Source organism: Adelges cooleyi, unplaced genomic scaffold, assembly GCF_023614345.1.
Source record: "Adelges cooleyi isolate 19-005CV unplaced genomic scaffold, UGA_ACOO_1.1 ACOO_flye_CR_arks_rails_tigmint_CR_PRNA_8, whole genome shotgun sequence".
NCBI classification, from domain to species: Eukaryota; Metazoa; Arthropoda; class Insecta; order Hemiptera; family Adelgidae; genus Adelges; species Adelges cooleyi.
The window spans coordinates 670786-683183 of record NW_026096513.1 but is presented as its reverse complement, the minus strand read 5'-3'; the positions used below and the strand labels follow the sequence as shown (position 1 = coordinate 683183).

General features: G+C 30.5%; 1 protein-coding gene across 1 annotated transcript in view; it reads right to left on the bottom strand.

Annotated features, from left to right (window-relative positions):
* Positions 1-12184, bottom strand: part of LOC126845955 (glutamate receptor ionotropic, kainate 2-like) — a 94643-nt gene extending 82459 nt beyond the window's left edge. Inside the window, exon 1 of the mRNA XM_050585032.1 lies at positions 11828-12184. Coding sequence (XP_050440989.1) covers positions 11828-11924 — 97 coding nt within the window. The 5' untranslated portion in view covers positions 11925-12184. The remainder of the gene's footprint in view (positions 1-11827) is intronic.
* Between the last annotated feature and the right edge of the window lie 214 nt (positions 12185-12398).

Below are 12398 nucleotides of genomic sequence, written 5' to 3'. Positions count from 1 at the left end.
CTATTTCCTTTGACCAGCATCGGTTTAATATTTGGATGTGCTCGGTTTTCCTTATTGTTTAACGCTACCTACCCACTCTCAAGACTCGAAGTAATTCTTTTATCTCATTCCCAGAGCTCTTAGGCCTTCTTAAAACATATCGATTCGAATTTTATTTGGAATTTGCTACGAGACCCTAATAAATGGTCCAAAAGAGTGCTAAAATAAGACGTGTACAAAGTACTAGAATTTTTACAGCATATACATCTATTACGGTTAATGTTAACATTATCAGGATAATATGACAATGCATTTTGGATAATGTCAAAAACTATTAACCAAAGCAATAAATAATAGTTAATAATGATTTATTTCATACATAATAAGAATGATATTTTAATACTCATTTTAATCTGAAAAATTTGAAGTATGGCCAATTTAAAATATATAAAATTGTTCATTTTTATAACACACGCGTCAATGACAATTTGAAATATTTACATAAAACCTTAACCTCAAAAATGGTACTCTAGAGGGTAGACGTATTTCGGCAACAATGTTACCACCATCAGTGCGTACAACAGACTGAACAACAAAGTAGGTAGATTTATACCCATTTTTTAAATCCAAAACCAATAATTTGTTATTCATTGATATAGGACGTAAAAACACAGACTAACAAAATCTATATTTTTGGTAAAGTACCAAATATTGGCTGGGTTAAAAAAAACCGTACGCTATCTTTTTGGCCAATTCTGATTTTGCGTGTACTTTTGTGTTATTACGGTTAAATTATGTTTCCTATTTATTTGTAAGTTAGTAGACCTGTATTTTGTGTTTCAGTGGTCGGATTTCTTCATACTTAGACCCTACAAATCATACGTAATTGGTACCAAGGATAGAGGAGAAACTCGCAGCTCTTAAAATAAAAAAGTCGCACAAACCAAGAAGTAAAAAAAAAGTAGAAATAAAAAATTTAATTGTCAAGAAACCACTTAACTTATTTAGTAATAGATGTGTATATATTATTATAAAAATATTTAATATTGGACATGATGAAAATATTTAATGTATCGAACATGTTTGTTTGTAACATAAACGAACATCCGTTGACCGAATTTATAGCTAACTTAAAAATCCAACTGCTGTGCCTGCCTTTTTTATTATTTTTATATAATATATGAAAATATTATAGTATATCGTAGTGTGAAATATATTTTATCGGGTTTTTTTCATTTATTAAAATTATTAAATTCTAATGTTTTGGGTTTCATAAAAATGATTATGTTATTTTCACAATGTTTCCGTTAGAACAACCATGTGAATGCATAAAATTATATTGTTTTTTTTTTTAGTAATTTTTTATCTCGTGACTTTGCGATTTCAGTGTGACTAGGCTTGTGTTGATCCGAGTTCTTTTTAAAGTACCAGCGTTTATAAGAAAAAGTTTTGTGTTTCTTGTTTTATTACGGATTCCGTCATAAATTATTACGTTTTTATATCCATTATTTATTATTGTTATACAGTAGACTTTTAAAACTTTATCTTATTAAATGTTTGTATTCGAATACGTCGAATCGTGTTTCCTTTAAATTTTAGTATTCCGCAGTAGTTCCTAAAACTTTCAAAACCTTTAATGCATCTCCAAATTTTTAATGAAGGTAAAGTAGAGTTAACGCCAATGCATAACAAATTGAGCGTGGTATAATATTATAATAATTTATGCTCATGTATATTGTTAAGTGTATATTTTACATACTATGTGTACTAAAATATACAACTTGTTAAACAATTATTCGTTAAAAAATTTTAGCTAACCAGATCAGAACTTCCTATGTATTATTAATTTGCATGAAGTATGAACACAGTGAAATCTCCATACATTTATATATTTCTTATAATATTGTTTGTATACATATTTTTCCGCTATTTTAATTTCTCCCTCAAGGAAACAAGGTTTGTGTGTGGCAGTTTTCTTACTACTATCTACATATTGTTATTATGTCCATTGATTTGTGAAAGAAAACAAACTAGTTTAGACAGCAGATAAGTTTCCAACACATGGCTAAAGCAGTTTTTTCTTTTTCGCATACACTCTAGAACTACGATTTGGCTTGTCCATTTGGTGATCATCGGCTACATGTAAAGTCATGTAACAGATGACGAAAATAAAATCATAAATTTGTAATCTCCTACGAAATTGTTATCAAGGGTAAATTCCTCTTTCCTTGTGGACCTATCCTACCTTGATTATTTTTTAATTTGTTTGTTATAACTATAGAATAGTTAAAAAGAAATAATAAAATATTATACTACCGTCCGTGAATAAACGATATATATATTAAAGCATATTTTATAGGCGTTGACTTGTAACATTTGTTAGACAAACTTGTTCGTCTCACTCTACAAAATGTTTTTTCCATCAAAAAAAAAAAATCATTCACGTAAACATTGAACTTTAATTTTAATAAGACTGCGTTTTAATATAAATTTAGTAATTCATTTATTTTCCAATATAATATATACTATATCAGTATATGTATTTTTTTTTTAATTTCACTTTTTAATCAGTCATTAAGTTTAGATATCACAACGTCGGTAATATATACTATCGATATTCTGTGTAGGAACCAACGCTATGTTTTGTAAAAATTAACACTAACACTATGCCCGTGTAGGAGTTTACTCGCTTTCGTTGGAGTTTCCTATCGTCGGTAACGTCTATTTTATAGACCTTGGATCGAAACCTTTCCACAGACCGGCCACGGTATATCGGAGAATAATAGTTGATATTATTCTCGAATTAAAAGTACCGCCGTCTTAAAGATCACGCGAGGGTTACCCGCAGAGATGCCAACGACCTCGATGTTTATGAATAATGTATCGGTGAATGGCAGCGGAAAACTATCCGGATCGGTTTGTCTAACTGTGACGTTGCTATTATGAATTACACCATTTATTTGCATCTGTCCATGCGATATCCACTGTTTAGAACGACATCAGCAACAGCAAAAGCAGCATCAGACACTGAATCACGTAGCCGTGTGTGTATCACCTCGGACGACCCGTCGATATTTCCGGTGCAATAACAACGTATGGGTTGGTAATGGAAATTGATCATCCGACCTAAACGGCCCGGCGGCAATGGAAATTAATTCGCCGTGCGACTGGCTGACTATATTATGACTACAATCTATGCTACACACACTTGATCCGAATAACATATTGAAGACACGTACATACAACCCCGGGGTCTGTTGTTCCGGTGTAACTAGCTCGTTGCGTGGACAAACAATATGATGGAAACCGTCAAACCGACAGAGTTCCTTGGCCTACCACAAGTTTACGTCGGGGAAAAAAAGTCGTTGGAAAAAAAATAGAAGGTAACGAATATCGATAAAATCGTTGCTATGAAAACAATGCACTTACAATTGTATTGTCATTATTAGAGTAGAGCGCATTATTTAGAGCTGTAACATCATAATAATATTATAGTGCTCTGTACTCGGCAACGAAGTAATAGAGAAGGCCGGCGACAGTGTGATCACTTTAAATAAAAATAAACAATTATTATCAACCATACAAATTAATTGATAAATTTGATTTCCATATTATGATAATGTGATAATATTATAACCAGGTCTGGTAACTCCTTACACGGAAAAGCGTAGCTGTTTTTTCTTATATGGCAGCCACTGGCATGCAATGACCAGCCGGCCTTTTTTTCTGTAGAACATCACGCAGGTAGCTGCCATATTAAAAATTGTTCAACCCAATGAAGTACCCTTTCGGTACAATTCCTGTTCTATAGAGTTGTCACACGAAGAAATCTATACAGCGGCTTAGGAGATATTGTGGGTCCAGACGGACAAAAAAACACATCATTGTAAAAACAACACCGCCTCACCTAAAACAGCCGGAATAATAATATTATAATTTATTGATCTGAGTCGTATGATTGCAAACAGCTTGCAAACAGATGAATCCGATTTCTACCGACTTGGATTCGCCTGTAATAATATTGCCAACATAAAAAAGGCCTTTGCGATTGATCCTGCACACATAATATCATATCTTAGTTCAATAAATCAGAAATCTCTCTCTGGCTTCATTATAAATTCGTGCTACCCAGGTGAGTCAGGGCTAAAAAAAAGTAATTTTCCAGTTGATCCTCTTCAATTCTAATTTTTACCAAAAAACTATAGAACGAAAATGATTTACACCGACAAAACTGTAATATACATTATAAGAAAATATTTAGCAGGCGTTGGTTTGGAGGTGGTAATAAATTTGAAAACAAAAGTCACTTTCTATAGAAAAACGTTTTAATCTATATATTATATAGATTTTTTTTAAACCGTTTGGAATTTGGATAGATATAACAAAAGTAATAAATTCACATATTTGTAATAAAATTACCCTTCTCACAAATCATATCGATATTAAAACTATACTATAACAATATGTTATAGTAGGTATCGCTTTTGAAAAGATATAAAATAGATTGTTGCCTGAAGGTAATAATTTTATTTAAAAGTTATTACATACAAAATTACTCCCATATAAAACTCTCTGATACGGGTAGTTGACCAATGTAGATTCAAACAAAATTTTTTTTAAATAATAAATAATATCTAATAATAATAGGATGACTGTATTATAATATAGCAGCAATGAGCGATAAATACTGATCGACATTTTTTTATGAACATAAAACTTCCATTTGGTCTTATTTATGATAGTTTTTGTGAATAAATTCACATTATAGCCATCAATGAAAATAAATCTAATTGATTTTTGAGTCATCAATTACATTTAAAAATTATCACCAATTTAGCCTCTAAAAGTTGAAACTTATAAAAATATTCCTAATTGATTTGGTAATAAACCAAAAAAATTATATATTTCTTCTAAATAATGTTTATTTGGAATTAAAAATGATAATATTGTCAATGTATGAAACTAAAATTTGGTAGTCAATTAATCCTAAATAAGTTTAAAAAAAAATTGTTATCATATTTTTCTGAAAATAGAAAAATAAATACTGCAATAGACATTTATTTTTATTAAATTTATTTTATTTTATTCTATTGTATTAGTTAATCGAACACATTTGTTAAGCAATCCGTGTTCAACTGAAACTTGGTTTTGTTTTTAGAAAACAAATTAACAAATAAGCGCACAATTTAATAGTATGATATCTTTTCGACATTTTCCCAACGTTCTTTTGTGCTTTAATAAATTAAATAATTTACGCTTATGCATTTTATTAAAATTTAAACGACTTAAGAACGTTTTTGTTTTCATTAAATTATATTTAATCTTAGTTACACTATTGTGCTTAATGACCCAAAGTAATTTTAGCTGGCCTAAAAGTTGGTTTTTTTTGCACTACAAAGTTTGACACTTAGGAAATAATTTACCATATTATAATTATATTATATTTAAAATATTTTCATCTTTAAAAGCTTTAGTTAAGAATAAAAAAAAAACCTTGATTTTATATTTTATGTAATGTAGAATTTGTGAATAACTCATGTGTTGTATCCAAACATGTATGAACAATAATTTTGTTAGATCTATTGGAAGTAGTCAAAATAAATACACATATCTATAATCGTTCTGAAAACCTTTAGTTTTTAAAAATAATTAATCATTTTGTAAACAGCTGATCATGTTTAGATTAAAACATGATCATTTTGATGTTTAAATCAAAGGTACCGAGTGAGTAAAACTCATATCTTACACTGAATAGATCCGACCACAGACAGTTAATCTTATAATCTGACCGAATTTTCACGATTAAAGCATTTCATATTATTATGCCTACTCGTCGAGTGTGTGCTTGAGATAATTCCACTAAAATGTAATTGTCACGTATATTCTAAGCACATTTCACACATAAGCTCTTGTCAACATAATAATGTATATGAAAGTGAGTGTTTCAATGTTATCTACCTCGTTACGAAAACCCAAGTGGGTTATTCGCGTTATTATACTTTGAAGTCTATAACAGTATATTAAAGTATGTATAACACTTAAAAGTTCACGAGTAAAGTTTTTTTTAGCTGACGCCTGGTTAACACACTGAGTACTAGTCTACTGGTCTACTATACAGTGTACGCCCAAATGCAAATCTAACAAGTAACAATTCTCACGGTGAAATTGGGAACGGCCAAATGTTTTATTTGTAAAGTTTTAGTGGTCAGCAGGGGGTCTAAGAATAATTTTAGAATCGATAGTGTTCAAGTAGTATTAATTCCGAGATTTGTCAACAAATTCAAACATTGTTATAATTGTAATTATTACCACAGACTAAATAAAAGCAGATAAAACGGACGAGCTTCCTGGTATCCACCTTTGTGCTCTTTGCAAACGATAAAACTCGGCGGCTATGATCATCCTGTTCCCCAATAAATTCTCAAGTAGGACCAAATAGTTAATTGAAATAAATGTGTAAACCCACCCTTTTTGGTGGGTTTTCACGGTCTGATGTGCATAATCCGAAAATCTTATTTGGTTGGTGCATTGAAAATGTCGATACTCGTGTACACTTTGTTGTCGCTCAAGCTTCCATATTTCCATACATGCTTAGGTTAAATTATGTTAAGTACACTAGTGAAATTATTGTCGTTGCTGATTTCCAGTATTATATAACGACATTAACCAAAGTTTCTTGACAAATATTTTATTTTATATTGAAGTTTATCTTACAGATCAATAAATATTGAAATATAGAGGAATTAAAAAAAAATACAATAAATGTTTAACCACAAACAAAACGGTACAATGATTTTGTGATCAAAAACCATGACGTCACATTACTAAAAACTAAATCAGCATGACCACAAATTCAAGTATACAATTTCACAATAATATCACAGATTAAGTATAAATAAATTATCCAATCGGTGATAATATAGTATAACCTAAGTTTCCTGACAAATATTTTTTTTATCGTAGTTTAGCCATAAATTATATAGTCTGCTTTCGATCATTCATTATTAGTTTATCACTATTTGTATAAATATTAAAAAAATATGTATTATTACAATATCAAAAATCCATCAAAAATACCTTCTTAGCTCCGCATCGAAGTTAAGAAAGAAATGTATATGAAATACAAAACAATAAACTGATTATATATATATTTTGTCAGTAAAATTGCTTAAGAGGGCGTCGCACCGCCCATTTTTAAGGAGTAAAGTATAGGCAATTTTTTACAAAATCTTAATTTAAAGGTTATACTGTTATGTGTAATTATTAGTTCAATAACAAGGACTCTATTTTGGTAGTTGATTTATTTTTTGGACTATCACAGCATCCTTGAAAGCGATTTAAAAATGTTTTTTTCATCTCTACATGTTTAAGCAGGCTGAAAATAACTTGCTTAATTTTGGTTTTAGAGTAAAAGCACACATTATAAAATTAAAAGAAAACAATATTTCGTAGGGCAAGACGGTGCGTTTTTTTCATTATATTCCAAGTATAACACTCAATACATAGTTTAGAAATAACGACTATTTTAACATTTTTAAATGACTGTAACTTTTCAAAAAATTAATTTTTTTTTTAAAACGCACCGTTTTGCCCTCGGAATATTGTTTTCTTTTAATTTTATAATGGGTGCTTTTACTCTAAAACCAAAATTAAGCGAGTTATTTTCAGTTGGTTAAACATGTTTTTACCACTGAAAATCACCGGTGCGACGCCCTCTTAAGAGTCTATTAAAAAATATTTATTCAATCTATAGGTCACATTATAGCATTTATACATTACACACTGCAAAAAAAAAATATATATACTTTTAATTCATAAGAAAAAAAAATGTAAAGAAATGGTGGTAATAAAATGTATATCCGAACAGAGAAAAAAAGAAGAATAAGGGAAATAGTTTTCCGACATCGTTCGTCGAAATGCAGAAATTGAAAAGAAAAATGGAATTCACGTCGGTGTCTAAACCTAAAGTGAATTCCTGAAAAGTTCCTTCATTTGTAAAGAATTTAAACGACATTATATGATAATGGGGAGTCATAGAATTTAATTGAAGACCAAGAATTTCTCTATAGGTGTTATAACATCATAGTAATTGATGCAAGATATTTATCAATCAACTCTGGTAAAATTAAAATACATAATTTAACTTAAAATGTCGGCATTTGAAATATCTGAAAAGTCTAACAGGGGAAATTCGAACTCTGACCTTTTATTAATAAAGCTATAAAAGATGTGCTAATATTATGCTGGTTATAATAGAGGTAAAAAGAAGCTCACACAACGTGGTAAATACCGGAATGTTCACCGGTTTATGAAAAAATACAAAGTTCATTGTGGTTTTATCACTTTCCAATATTTTTAATAGTTAAATGGAATTCTAAATTATTTTTAAACAGTATTTAAGACTATAAGAGGATAAATTGGAAGATGTAAAAATAGCAAGTATAAAAAGACTGCATATACTAGAATGGAAGAAGATGACGATTAGTATTGAAAAATTTATTTAAGTGCCAAAAAATTAACGTAACGGTAAGTTTTTTCATATTCAACATGTGCGGTGTTACATTATATTTCGACTTAAATCTTTTTATGTTAAACCTTGAACCGAAATTGACTAGAATTTTAAATAATGTTTTAATAGTTTAAGTTGTTTAATTTAGAATATTTTAAAAAGATATAAAAATATTTTTTAAGAGCTATTATATTTTATTTAAAGAACCATACGCATACCTACAGCAAAAATATTATCAGGAATAAATATTTAACTTTTTTTTTTCTTATTATTATTAACCTTTATTAAGCAATATTATGGCTTAGCAGTTACATTTGTTTATAAGGTAATATATTGAAATCATCTTAAAATACTAATAAATATGTACAACAAAAAATAAACGTCCACATAATGATAATACTTATATTATAAGTATATTTGTTATATAATAAAAAACCTACAGTAATATTTTTATACCTTCAATTACCTAATCTGAAATATTTAATTTAGAAACATCTTGAGCAATATCTATATATTAAAAACAGTACTTTCCACAAGTATTGTGTTAAGCGTACAAAAATTAAATGTTCAAATGCAGCTGAAGAATAAAAATAAGTGGAAAGTACATTATAGTCCCGAACATTGTTAACCCTACTCCTTGAAGCTCTAATCCAGTATGTAACGTAGTCATTGTCTGTAATAAGCCAACTTGAATTTGAAGAGTGAATTTGCCAAACGTTTTAAGTGCCAAAGTATAAAAATTGAACTTTATAATTTTATTTGTATTTTATTCATTACCGGAAACACTTAAGCATATTTTTAAGTGTTAAATATGATTGTTTTTTTTATAAATAACTATTCCTTACTTGACAAATATACTAAATTGTTTCCCGTAACGCGTGAAATACAAATCAGATTATTAAGTTCAATTTTTATACTTTGGCACTGAGAATGTTTGACAAATTCACTCTTCATTTAGCCTAGCCCATAGTTTTAATGATCAGACCACAAAACGCCCAAAAAATCGACAATGAGAAGATAGATGTATAATACTAACCTAAATAAGTATAAAGACAGCTATAATAATTTTATGTTTGAAATATTTATTCCATTTATATCATTAGCCAACGTTAGTAAGTAATTAATTTCTTTCGACTTTCGCTTTTACAATTTGATTAGAACTCATAAAAAAAATATCATACAAATATTTACTATGGAGGGACACTTTCACTATAATGCCAATTAAATATACGATTTTGAATTACGGAAATAGTTAAACAATAAAATATCATATGGTATATATAATATGTTGTATGATATCATAAAATAATTGTAAGTATTGGAATATTGCACAATAATATTCAATATGATATAATTAATAAATATGCTATTAATTGTTCAATTATTAAATTATGTTTTGTTTTCAGCAATAATACAAATATCAATTTAACGATAACATCCTATTATGAATTTTCAATAATAAATTATGTCCAAGAAAATTACCATATTGACAATAAGTATTGTTATAATATATCAAATATCATATTAAGTTAACAATATTACGTATTGTCATAACATGATTATTTTTAATAATTTATACAAATTTGTACTATTTAAACAAATAATACAAACTAATAAATTATAATTTTTTTTTAGTACTTCTGAATGTTATTTAGTATGTTCAATATGGACAAAAATACACTACAATACATTTATTATAGGAAACTTGACGGACATTGTTATTACTTATTTCCGCTGAACACGAGTATAGTATCGATTTACATGGAATTTTTAACATTCTTTGATAAGATAAGGACTAATCTTATAAAGTAAGAACAGGGCTTAGACCTAATCCGGTCGGAAGCTTCTATGAAGGGTTAACATTCTAAGGCAATATGTATATTTAAATACTATTGGTTCGTAAATCATAAGTTTATGTTAAGTTAATATTTAAAAACTAAATCCATACTTAACTTACATATTTCCTATCAGCAAACTGCTCAATATATTATTTTTGTAAATTCAATTTAATTGAAATACAATACGTGATAATATTATCTGATAAAATTAAAAAATAACTTGTTGAAAATATCGACTAGGCACGAATGGTTGACAAAAAAACTAGTCAAAAATTAGTATTAAAACGCACTACTCCTCGTATCAACCAACTCATGGACGTGTCCGAGCCATATTCGGCTTACTTAATATCAAGAATACAGACATTTTGGTAGAGAGTAAACTGGTCAAGCTGATCAAAGACAAGAAGCACGTTCCAGGTACTCAGAGTCAAAAAAGTATGCTAGAACTGATAGGATTTTCGGAGGGGAAGGGGCTTGAGTGTGCTTCCAAATTGTTTGCGTTCCATACCTTATAGAGTATAAGGTGAGAGCTTTTAGCTTAAAAATAGTGACAATGCTAAAGAACGTTGACTTCTTTCAGTAGAATAACGCCCATGACCAAGTGGTTGTCAAACTCATACAATTTGCTAAATCGAAGTGATATTCTTTATTGTATATTGGAAAGAGCTCATTCATCTTGTTCCTTGTTTACGGTAGTATTTGACCTTCCAAATTATATTGACTATAAAACTTAACCCGTGGTACGTCTAGGTTTCCAGTTGTTGCCGACCAACTCTCAGATTCACTATTCACTTGATTTTTCCATCTCAACTTATGGCAAATTTTACTAATTTGGTATACTGTACCTTCTCTCCGCCATGTATGGACAACCCTGTTGTGACTATTTTTTTTTTGTTTCTTCGGTTATATGTTCGATATCTGATATAAAAGCAAATTTTAAAGCTTTACGGTGAGATTTTTTTGTATAAACGTCAAGGAATTATATTTAACTTATACAATTTTTTAAATTAGTAAACGCAATTTTGGTGATTTTTAGACCTAAAAGCCTGAACAATTTACGACTATTTGGAATAGTCCGATTGAATATTAAAAAGCAATTCGATTACATAAAAAAAGCAAAAATCCGTTCCCGACTTAACCTAGTAAAGTAGCCAAAGGAGAACTCGTATCTCTTTACAGAATTGAAATCCGAACACCCGAGTTAGTCGAAGCAGTTTGTCAGGGTTTTCGGTCTAAACCGTAAAACAAACAGACCGCTTTCAATATCCTTAATAATAAAAATATATATATTTTAAGTTATCGTCTAAAAAATTAAAAATCAGGAAAGCCTACACTCCTATCCCGACTCGGCGAGGCATTTTCGTTACTTTTTCTTAACGTGCCCGCCCCCTTTAATCGGGGCTCAGTCGGTACTTATATGGATTTTTTTTTTTTTTTGGGGGGGGGGGGCGATATTTTAGCATTTGCTTACAAACAACAGATTGGAAACTGGCGTGCTCACCTATGCGTATTACGGACGGCAATGCGGTCAACGAATCGTCGATCGTCAACGACCAGACAATCGAAAACAGCAGACAACCCGGTCCGCCCGTCAACATGATGCGGTCGACCGACAGCGGAAGGGCATCACGATGACTGAAGCCTCCTCGATCGTTTCCGGTTGTGTTGTTATTTAACGGCGGGCTTTTCGACCTTTTTCCGTTCACTGCCGTCGCGACTGAAATTTCGAAAATCACGTCGACTTAAATGGACTTTTCGAAACACACACACACACACGATCACGTGCCAACACACGGTGGTCAGCGTGGCGAGCACACCGGACGCAGACTGGCGAATACAAAAACCGAACGCGCGCCGTGACGGCCCTCCGGAGAGCTAATGCCGCCGCTTAGCCGTCGCCAGCCAGCGCGCGTAGCCGCCGCCGCCGCCGTCGTCGTCGCCACCGACATTATCGCTTTAAGATTTTATTTGCCTCCAAGACAATTCCCCCAGAAAATCGGTTAAATATTTTGTCTTCTAGCCGACACAAATAACCGATCTGGGCGACTCTGCACACGAGGAACGGAAAACCC